At 40.1% G+C, this 10,536-nt stretch overlaps 1 protein-coding gene and 1 non-coding gene across 2 annotated transcripts; one reads left to right on the top strand and one right to left on the bottom strand.

Moving 5' to 3' along the window:
• Window positions 1-2,955: 2,955 nt before the first annotated feature.
• On the top strand, window positions 2,956-4,095 carry LOC110314264 (olfactory receptor 1468-like). Its single transcript, XM_021188701.1, has one exon. The coding sequence runs from the start codon at window positions 3,023-3,025 to the stop codon at window positions 4,034-4,036; it is 1,014 nt and encodes a 337-aa protein (XP_021044360.1). The 5' UTR covers window positions 2,956-3,022; the 3' UTR covers window positions 4,037-4,095.
• Window positions 4,096-7,622: 3,527 nt separating this feature from the next.
• LOC115063223 lies at window positions 7,623-7,751 on the bottom strand. Its single transcript, XR_003843105.1, has one exon. It is a non-coding gene; the product is annotated as a small nucleolar RNA SNORA17 (small nucleolar RNA).
• Between the last annotated feature and the right edge of the window lie 2,785 nt (window positions 7,752-10,536).

Here is a 10,536-nt window from a genome sequence, read left to right as displayed (position 1 = left end):
AGCTAATACAAAAAATTTGTGTTTAATGATAGGAAAAATTTAGTTTAGTAACTAAGTGTCTGAAATAGATGAGGGTTTGCTTCCTCTGTTTGCTTGTACTTTGCAAAGATTAGAACAGTTTTGAAATCCAAGTGTTTGAAAACCGTTTTGAAACATCTGTTGATGATTTAAATCTCCATGGAAGACAAATGGATATAGGATTCTGAACATAGCTAGAAGGTTAGCCAGTGATATTAAATGGATACATGATGGGAAAACGGACTAGGATGAATGTCTGTAGTCTGCAGGGTTAGAAACAGAGCTGACTCTAGGTTTAGTGGCAGAGGTTTCACAGTAGATTTGAGTAGGTGCTGAGGAAATTTGTTCACATTTTGAAGGAAGAGTTGTAGGAAGGAATTTTTTCTCTGTATGTCCCTTATTCTATAGCTCCTCCATCCATGATCATTATGAAATAGTATCGTACAATGCTTACAGGGCATCTATGGAGGGAGTTTCTTGGTGATATGTGTGTACTACCACCTACACATAGGGCTTTAGTTAACTCACTCAAACTCTGACATCAGTTTATTTGTTTGTGAAAAAGATATCATAATTTTTCCATATCATAGTTTTGTTATGAAAATAGCATACACAGTGGGCTTAGAATATTACATGGAAGATAATAAATGCACCATTTTTCTTTTATTGTTAAATTTCTCCAAATCAAAATGTAAGATTACATGGAGATCCAAAGAACAATTATTATTAGGTGTAAGGAGGCTGAATTATTTCCTTCCAAAGCCAATATTTTAGTTTTATGAATAGATAAAAATCTCACAGGTATGTAATGTTTTTTTTATCTATTCTGGTTGCATATAGTCTTCATATATCATGAAATTAGATAATGCCAATAATTCCCAGTGGGGAAGACTTGGTCCACAGAGGATGGACATACAAGTGGTTTTTTAATAAGATGCCTTGAGGATTGTGTCCCGAGCCCAGAATGCAGAAGCAGAGACAACACTGGTTGAGGTTTTTATCCTTCCAACCTTTTTTTCTCTTTTCTCTTTCTGTTTCATACTGTTTTTACTATGAGGAGGAGAAAAAAGTTGATGTTATAGCTGGAAAAAATTGCTGACTTCTTAGTGAATAAAGTGAAGCCACTTCTGTATGTAGGAGCTTTGAAAACAGCTATAAAAACCCAAGGTGAGTACCATGGGAGGGAGACCCCCAACCCCCAAACATAAACACTTGCTTCCTACATTCATTGCAAACACATTGTGCCAACTTAGTGACTTGAATCTGAACAGTGACAGATGGAAGAAACAAACATGCTTGGTTGTGAAGGGTACCATCAGCTTGGAGAGGGTAGATGGGAACATTCAGTTAAATGGAGCAAGCTAACATGCTATCTTGAAAGTCAAATCAGAAACGTGCACTGTCAAATTTGGTTAATTCAATCTGCATTAATGAAAAGCCTAGATTACATGTACATAATAATATGCCACTTTATTATTTTCAGTACATTTTGTACATATGAAACAGCAGAGTGTTGCCTAGCAGAGGTCCCACCAGACCCTATCCTGCTTGATTTACAATTAGCACATTTGTTAGTATGCAAATGAGGACTGCAATGGTACTTAGAAAAAAATTGTGTTATTAAATAAGTGCAGCATCCTTCCTGTAATCTTGCTCCAACTATTCATTAGTGTTAGCAACCTCTTTTTTGTTTGATCATGGAAGGCACAATCTTAACAGAAAACCAGTAAAATTATAGAAATTTACATAATAGCAGTTCTAATTGTGTTAGGCTGGGAAGATGGTATGAAGACGTGACAGGCCTTCATGTAGCAAGCAAATTAATAAAATGGATCTGTGAACATCACATAGGACAGTCTAGAGGAGGTCCAAATTGGAAGACAAAACAAAACAAAACAAAGCAAAAAAAAAAACAACAACAAAGAAACAAAACTTGCAGTGTGCATATCTATTTGCTCCCAGGTATGGGTCAATTAAGTTCTAGGTCACAACTCAAAGTCCAACTTCATTATGACAGTATATGACTGGATGAATAAGTTTTCTGGTATATTAATATGGGTAACATAGAATCAATATTAATTATTGGATCCTCTGATGAATTCACAAAGGTGTAAAGCAATACAGAGATGTTACAGCCTGGGAATCAAGTAAGACATCTCTAAAATCATGCTTGCTGAGCTCAGAACTGACTCCACTGCACTGGTTTTTCTATTAATTTGATCAACATTACTCTGGATGTGCCAAATTTTCATCTACAAATTTGTATTTCAGTAGTCCTATCTATTTTTATAAGGTTGCAGTGAATATTTGTTTTAAAAAAGGCATGTAAGGCACTTAGAATATTGACAAACTAGAAGCTAGAATAATTACTAACATTTAAAGTGTTACCTAAACCATTCTTTATTTTGGCATCTTTCTTTTCAAATGATTTCATAAATTGGCTCAGGACACTAAATTTTACCTCTTTGTTGCTTGCTTGAATGGACATTCGTGCATGACTTTCCTGTGGTACTTCATGTAGATGATTACTTCATCTTGTTGAAATGTGAAAAGTGGGGTTTAGATTATTTCTTATTTGGAGTTTTCTTTTTGCTTTAGACTCCATGAGTTTTTCAGATTAGTGAATGATAATTGCTGTAATTTGTGTATTTGTGGCTCAAACACATCTGACTACTTTGCATGTGACAGTACAATTCTCATCGTACCCATGAAAAATAGAAACTGATGAAATAGCTCCAGCATGCTCAGGTAGTAAAGACATGAAGAGTAGGCTATAAATATAAATAATATAAAAATAAAAATAAAAATAAAAATAAAAATAAATATAAATATAAATATAAAGACTGTCCATTTTCCCCATTTACCTATTTACTAATATTTACTGGTCTCTCTCTATGTAGTAGGCCCTTGTTTTACTGCTGTTTTATTAATAGGGAAAGAATGCATCTCTGCATTTTCTGTCTTCAAGGCCTGAGTCTCTTGTACAGTCTAGTGTGATGTACTGATGGACTTTTGTGTCATGTTGCCATTTAATGATGAAGATGAATTTTCCCTTTTTAGATACAGCAGAACCATGCACCAAGGAAACCGAACTGCTATCTCTGGATTCATCCTCCTAGGACTCACAGTGGGATCTGAGCAGCAGCTGCTCTTCTTCACACTGTTTCTATGCATGTATCTGGTCACTATGGTAGGAAACTCACTTATCATTCTGGTGATCATCAGCGATACTCACCTTTACAGTCCCATGTACTTCTTCCTTGCCAATCTATCCTTCACTGACATCTGCTTCACAACCACTACAGTCCCTAAAATGTTAGCAGACATTCAAAGCCAGAATCCAACCATCTCCTTTGTAGGATGCTTTACACAAATGTATTTTTTTATGTTCCTGGTGGACCTGGACAATTTCCTTTTGGCAGCCATGGCATATGACCGATATATTGCCATCTGTCACCCATTACACTATGCTGCACTGTTGAATCCCAAGCGCTGTGCCCTGTTGGTTGTGATTCCATGGGTTATCTCTAATCTAGTCTCAGTATTGCATCTCAGCCTGCTGAGTCGCTTGCCTTTCTGTGATCAGAGAGTAATCCCACACTTCTTCTGTGACCTGGAACCTGTTTTAAGGCTTGCTTGCTCAGACACTCAAATCAACAACTTGCTCATCCTCGTTGTTGGGGGAACAGTTATCTTCATCCCCTTTGTTTTCATTCTTGTCTCCTATGCACTTATTGGTACTGTGGTGCTTAGTGTTCCATCAGTAAAAGGAAAGTGGAAGACATTTTCTACATGTGGGTCCCACCTCTCAGCAGTGTCTCTCTTCTACGGGTCTATTGTTGGTGTCTACTTTCTCCCGGCTTCTAGCTACTCAGCAGAAAGGGATAAGGTAGCTGCCATCATGTATACAGTTGTAACCCCCATGATGAACCCCTTCATTTATAGTCTAAGGAACAAAGACATGAAAAGGGCAGTGAGAAGGCTACTTAGCAAAAAAAGCTTGACTTGTAGTTGGTGAACTCTGACGTGCAGACATCATTATCAACCCTTAAAAATCTAGATAGTCAAAAAGGATGCAGGGCCTTAGTCTATTCAGCATCCTTAGCAGTTTCCTCCCATCAACTTAACTTCAGTTCTGTCCCAATATTCTAGTTCTGAGATATCTCATCACAATGAAAAGGATCACAACAACAAAACAAAACAAAACTCTGTTATTTTACTTTACAATCTTTATTCACTGCTTACATAAAGGCTATTCCTTAAATAAATTAATTTATTTATACAAAATGAATGTATAGTCAAGGTTTAATAATTTTCTCTAATGTTTGAATTGCCTTTTGTCCTCAACTAGGTTTTATGTAGCAAATTATAAATTTCAAAAGGAGAAGTAAGGGAGTGATAGAAGGGAGGGATCAAGGGAGGGTAGGGAATAGGTAAAGAGGAAAGAGAGGAATGATTATTACTTACAATATCATATACATAAAATGATGTTAACTTTCACAACATTCAATAAATAACTTCTTTCTATAACACTTTGAGTTAAATATTATGGTGTTTTCATGTGCCAGGTAAAAAGAAAAATGTATATACTATGAAAAGAATGTGCTGCACCAAAACATAGCAAGTGTCTTATCCTACGAGTCCTACAGAGGCTCTGTAGCCATTAAATTCTTCTTAAGTTCTGCAATTTCGACTCGCCTGAACTATGAAGCATCACTCACTATGTTTTATCCAGCTTTGGTACACTCTGTTGTAGCTACATTGAACATTTTCTCATTCCTAGAGCACTGTATGATTTTTCAGCATGCTAGTCCTCACAATATATGTGCTCTCCTTGAAACGTGTTTCACCCTATCATTGTAAAATATTCAACATACTCTTTACGGTTTCATAGTACATGCTGCTTCCTCTGAGCTCTCATATGCATCTCACATTTCTAGGTTAAAAAAAATAACCTCACTTATCTTTTGGTTGCTTATATAGCACTTTCTCTCTCTGTCTCTCTCTGTCTCTGTCTCTCTGTCTCTGTCTCTCTCTTTCTCTCCTCTCTCTCTCTCTCTCTCTCTCTCTCTCTCTCTCTCTCTCTCTCTCTCTCTGCTTGTGCATGCCAAACATTGTTATCACTGAACTGTATTTCCAGTCCCTAGCACATTGATGAACACCCACTCCACAAGAATGCTTTATCACTTAATACAATGGATTATAATTAGTACAATATTTGTTTGTACTGTCCAAAGTAATATGAACACTTGGAGGTGGGAGGGATGATCTCGTCATATTAAACTCTATAGCTCTTGCTGGAATATGATGCCTAAAATAGAGCAGACAGTACGATGAATTGAATAAAGTAGACATTTAAAAAATATTTATTTTTTCGCTGCCAAATTATTGTTAGTAATTCCTGATCAACTGCAAAATTTTTCTTATCTTCACTTTTCTTATTATATAATCTATGAATTAGTTATACTAGTGCCTATTTCTTATTTACATTTATTGATGATATAGAGTAGTTAGCAGTTAATATGTTCTGAGACAGAAGGCTGTGAAAGTGCCATACTAGATAGGTAACAGTATTACCACCCTTCTGTTCTGGACTCATATTCTTTTAGAAAAAAGCATGCTTCTTAGTGATATCAACTGAACATGACAGTCAATGAGCTTTCTTTGAAATATTTTATTGGTTCTTTGTGAATTTCACCTCATGCATACCAATCCCACTCAATCCCTCTCCCTTCACACCCACCCTCTACCCTTTCAATTACCCCCATGCAATGGAGAAAAAAATTATTGTGGAAGCTGTAATTTGTCACAGTGTGTCCCACAGTATACTCTTTTTTTCTACACATTTTTGCTTGCAATGTTCATTGCAGTGACTCCTTGATCTTGTACAAGACCTCTTGCTTCTGATATTCTATCAATACTATCTATCAAGCCTTCTTTTGGATATCACTTGGATATACTTTTGTTGGCCTGCATAGTGGAGATCCTGTAGTTTTGGGTCTGTAGGCTTGGCTTCTTCATGAACTCAAGCAGTTCTTCCCTGGGGTAGATGTTGGGGTGGGCCAATTCAAAGACCTGAATCTAGGCCTGAGTGGCAACTGATGGCTCTCCAGGTCTTCTACCCTCTAGACTGGCTTACCTGCAACCCCTGCTACCAGGTTCAGCTTTATCTTGCTGCCCAGGTGATGTGCACAACCATCTCTCCCAAGTGTTGCAGCAGGTGAGGGTCATGGCCAGTTCTCCCATACTCAATGACCCCTGGGCCACATCTCTTGCCTTCCATAGATGGCAAGGGCCTTTGCCCTCATTTGTGCCACTTCCCAGCAGACAAGAGGCAGTTCCAGGTCTCTGACAGTTATATACCTCAGGGCTGGCTCATTTACCACCTCTACATCTAGGGCTAGCACTACAATGCTGTCCAGGTAAGAGGAAAGGCCAACTCTACACTATGATGACCCCACAGCTAGCTCTTTTCCTGCCATTGGTAGCAAGAGGGGATCATCTCTTCCTTCTCCCATGACACCACACGGCAGTCAATTGAAAGGGCCAGCTCTCCTATGCTCACACCTTCAGGTCCTGCTCATATGTACCCCCGCCATCAGGGTCAGTTTTACTGTTCAGGCTAGGTAAGGTGTAGGGCTTGCTCTCCAGCGTGCTGCAGCTGGTGAGGGGCTGCCTGCCACAAGTGGCAAAGGACAAAAAGGGAGGAGAGCATCTCTCATTTGTCTATGCCACCATATGGGAGATGAGTGATAGGGCTGTCTCCCATGCACATATTCTCAGAGGTGGCTTGCAATTCCAACAATGTGCAGGCCTACTCTCCCAAGTACTGCAGATGGCTAAGGGCAGGGTCAGATCTGCCTTTGCGCCCCCAAGATCCAGCTCTACCAAAGTGCACAAGTGAGGGCTGAGGCTAGTTCTGCACAGCCTTCAGACATCAACATGTCCTTGGTCAACAGCCCAGATCAGTGGCATCTATTTGGCTTTTGTTGATAATAGATCCTGCTGCTTTAGGGCCATGGACCCAGACATGGCCCCAGTGGCAGAACAGGCCATTATTACCTTACCATGGTCTTAGGTGGTATCACCAGCTACTCATATTAGGCTGTTCTTTAGTATCCTTGAGTGTCCAGTTGTGCTTCTCTTAATCATGCTCATATCCTTTTGTCTCTCTTTCTCTTCCATTTCTCCATCATTTAATTGCTACTTCCAGAGGCGCACAGGGTCCCTGAATGCCTGGGGCCATCTTAGGTGTGGTATCAGAAGTGTGGTGCTCTGCTTCTCTATTATGGTATCTGGCAGGGATCATTTCAAGAATGATCTGTTCCCTTACTCCCTGATTTGTGCAGCACCTAACTGGTGGGGTTATCTCACGATAGCTATTTGTCCAGGTCCCATGATGCCAGTATGATGGTTATCTCTGACTCCCTCCTCACATGACCCACTCAAGTAGACCCATACAAGGATCATTTGTCTTGAACTCACTCTTGCCCAGGGCCCTCAGTTGCAGGTAGGGTTCTTCTAGTCTCTGGTTTGCTCCTGGTCCTAGTAGCCAAAGGGGTATGGGAGGCGCCAGACTGGTGATCATCTCAGGCTTGCTTTTTTCAGGGTCACTAATCATTCAGATGTTCATAGGTCAGAACACTGAGCATAGACCTAGTCACTCTCCTCTCTGCTATCTACTGACATATATGTGACACAGAAGCCACTCCTGTAACACTTCTAGGGCCAGGTAAACCAGTGCTCTTAACTACTAAGCTTCCTTTCTAGCTCCCAACTGCTATCCTTGTTGGACTACAAAAATAAATATGTACATATTTGTATATATACACACATATACATGTACATATTTTAAATATGTTACTGGATATTTGATCATACTAAGAACCTGGAGAGTATATTATTTACTGGAAAATCCTGTTTTTAGTTCTGTAGCTTAGGCTTAGCACACAGTTTTGGCATCAGGACCTCCAAAACTCGTGACATCACATAGGCGGAACCTACAGACCTGTTACCAAGACAACAGCTACCATGTTTCCAGAATCCACTTGGCTCACCTCCCACCTTTAAATAAGGGGAACACCCCTCCTTCTCTCTCTCTTTCCCCCTTCTCTTTCTGCAGCCACCTCCCCAAACCCCACAATAAACCTCTCACATGTGGAACTGTATGGACCCAGTGTGCTGTGTTCAGATGCGAGCTGCTATTTTAACACATCATTTTGGTGCTGAAACAAGGGAATCAGCATTATTGTCTGCACTGCTGCGGAGCCTTGCCTCAGTGTGTCTGGCACAAGCCGTGAGATCGCAGCCATGTTGACCATCACCCAGTAGACTCCTACCACCTACTGCAGCCTTCAACATCATCACTCAGTTACAACTGCTGCCAGCGGAACAGGCCAGGATGCTCACTGCTTGGCAGACCTTCTGCCTAGCCTGCTGTGTGTGCCAGCAGGGAGCAGCTGAACAAACTGCATCCCTGTCCCTCAGCTGGTCTCTACAGGAATCTCAGGTATCCACCCTGTGAGCTGCTGCTGTTGCTGCTGCTGCTACCACTGCCGTGGGACAAACAAACTTCTACCACATGAGCTGTGCCACCCTAGCCCATATTGGGGGGCTGGCTTCTGCCGGGCCCACACCTCACCCAGTCAGTTCCACGTTTCTATTTACCAGTTTGCTAGAATACTTACACAGACACTGGCATATTAATTGTTAGGGTTGGTCAGCTAGAGGGCCTCTAATTTCCCAGATAGGGCCTGGCCAAACTTTTGTGGGGCTAAGAAGTTGACATTTTATAGCCATACCTCCCAGCTGACATACAAATTAGGATATCAACCCCTTGGGTGACAATTCCCTCAAAAGCCACTCTTGCTCCCCTTCCATTCCCGGCTCTTGCAGCCATTTAAAAATCCCTGAATCCAGGGTAGGACACCTTCTTCAGTAAGACCAGGGTTTACTGCGTAGACACTAGGAAGCCCTTTTCATGACTTCGGCCTCTAGTCTGACTTATACCTTTTTGGTTGCTGAATTGTTCTTGGGATGCCAGTAGGAATAATTCAGTAACCCCCAAAATGGGTAGTATGATTTCTTATGGAAATTTTCAAATCTTTGAAGCTAATGCCGCACTTATAGTCATCAAAATTATTATACCTCTGCAATAAGGTCTGGATTCAGTACCAGCTAGATAATAAATAGTTAAAAATGGTCACTGAAGTGTACCCTAGATCCAATTATTTTTTTAATTTTTTATTAGATATTTTCTTTATTTACATTTCAAATGCTTTCCCAAAAGTCTCCTATACCCTCCCCCGTCCTGCTCCCATACACACTCACTCCCAAGTCTTGGCCCTGGCATTCCCCTGTACTGGGGCATATAAAGTTTGCAAGAACAAGGGACCTCTCTTCCCAATGATGGCTGAGTAGGCCATTTTCTTTTACATATTCAGCTAGAGACACGAGCTGATATAGAGGTGATATAGGACAGTTTAGGTCCTTAATCTGATCCTGATTTAAGTTTGGTAGCTGGAATCTGTCTAGGAATTTGTCCATTTCATTCAGGTTTTCGAGTGTTGTTGAGTATAGCCTTTTGTAGTAGGATCTGATGATGTTTTGGATTTCCTCAGGATCTGTTGTTATGTCTCCCTTTTCGTTTCTGATTTTATTAATTAGGATGCTGTCTCTGTACCCTCTAGTGAGTCTGGCTAAGGGTTCATCTATCTTGTTGATTTTCTGAAAGAACCAGTTCCTGGTTTGGTTGATTCTTGGAATAGTTCTTTTTGTTTCCACTTGGTTGATTTCAGCCCCAAGTTTGATTATTTCCTGCAGTCTACTCTCTTTAGCTTCTGTTTCCAGGATCTGTCCATTGGTGAGAGTAGGGTGTTGAAATCTCCCACTATTATTGTGTGAGGTGCAATGTGTGTTTGAGCTTTATTAATGTTTCTTTAATGAATGTGGCTGCTCTTGTATTTGGAGCTAAGATATTCGGAATTGAGAGTTCTTGGTAGATTTTACCTTTGATAAGTATGAAGTGNCNCTCCTTGTCTTTTTTGATAATTTGGGTTGGAAGCCAATTTTATTTGATACTAGAATGGCTACTTCAGCTTATTCCTTTGGCCCATTCGCTTGGAAAATTGTTTTCCAGCCTTTCATTTTGAGGTAGTGTCTATTTTTTCCCTGAGGTGGGTTTCCTGTAAGCAGCAAAATGTTGGGTCCTGTTTGTGTAGCCAGTCTATTAGTCTATGTCTTTTTATTGGGGGATTGAATCCATTGATGTTAAGAGAAATTAAAGAAAAATAATTGCCTCCTGTTATTTTTGTTGTTAAAGTTGGGATTATGTTCTTGTGGCTGTCTTCTTTTAGGTTTATTGAAGTATTATTTGCTTGCTTTTTCTAGGATGGAGTTTCTGTCCTTTGTTGATGCTTTCCTTTTATTATCCTTTGAAGGGCTGGATTCATGGATAGATATTGTGTGAATTTGGTTTTGTCATGGAATACTTTGGTTTCTCCATCTATGGTAATTGAG

Source organism: Mus pahari, chromosome X (assembly GCF_900095145.1).
Source record: "Mus pahari chromosome X, PAHARI_EIJ_v1.1, whole genome shotgun sequence".
Taxonomy (NCBI): Eukaryota; Metazoa; Chordata; class Mammalia; order Rodentia; family Muridae; genus Mus; species Mus pahari.
This window is presented reverse-complemented; position numbering and strand designations above follow the sequence as displayed.

Excerpts from the sequence above, each read along its gene's own strand:
- LOC110314264 (XM_021188701.1), top strand. The coding sequence starts at position 3,023 with ATGGACTTTTGTGTCATGTTGCCATTTAATGATGAAGATGAATTTTCC.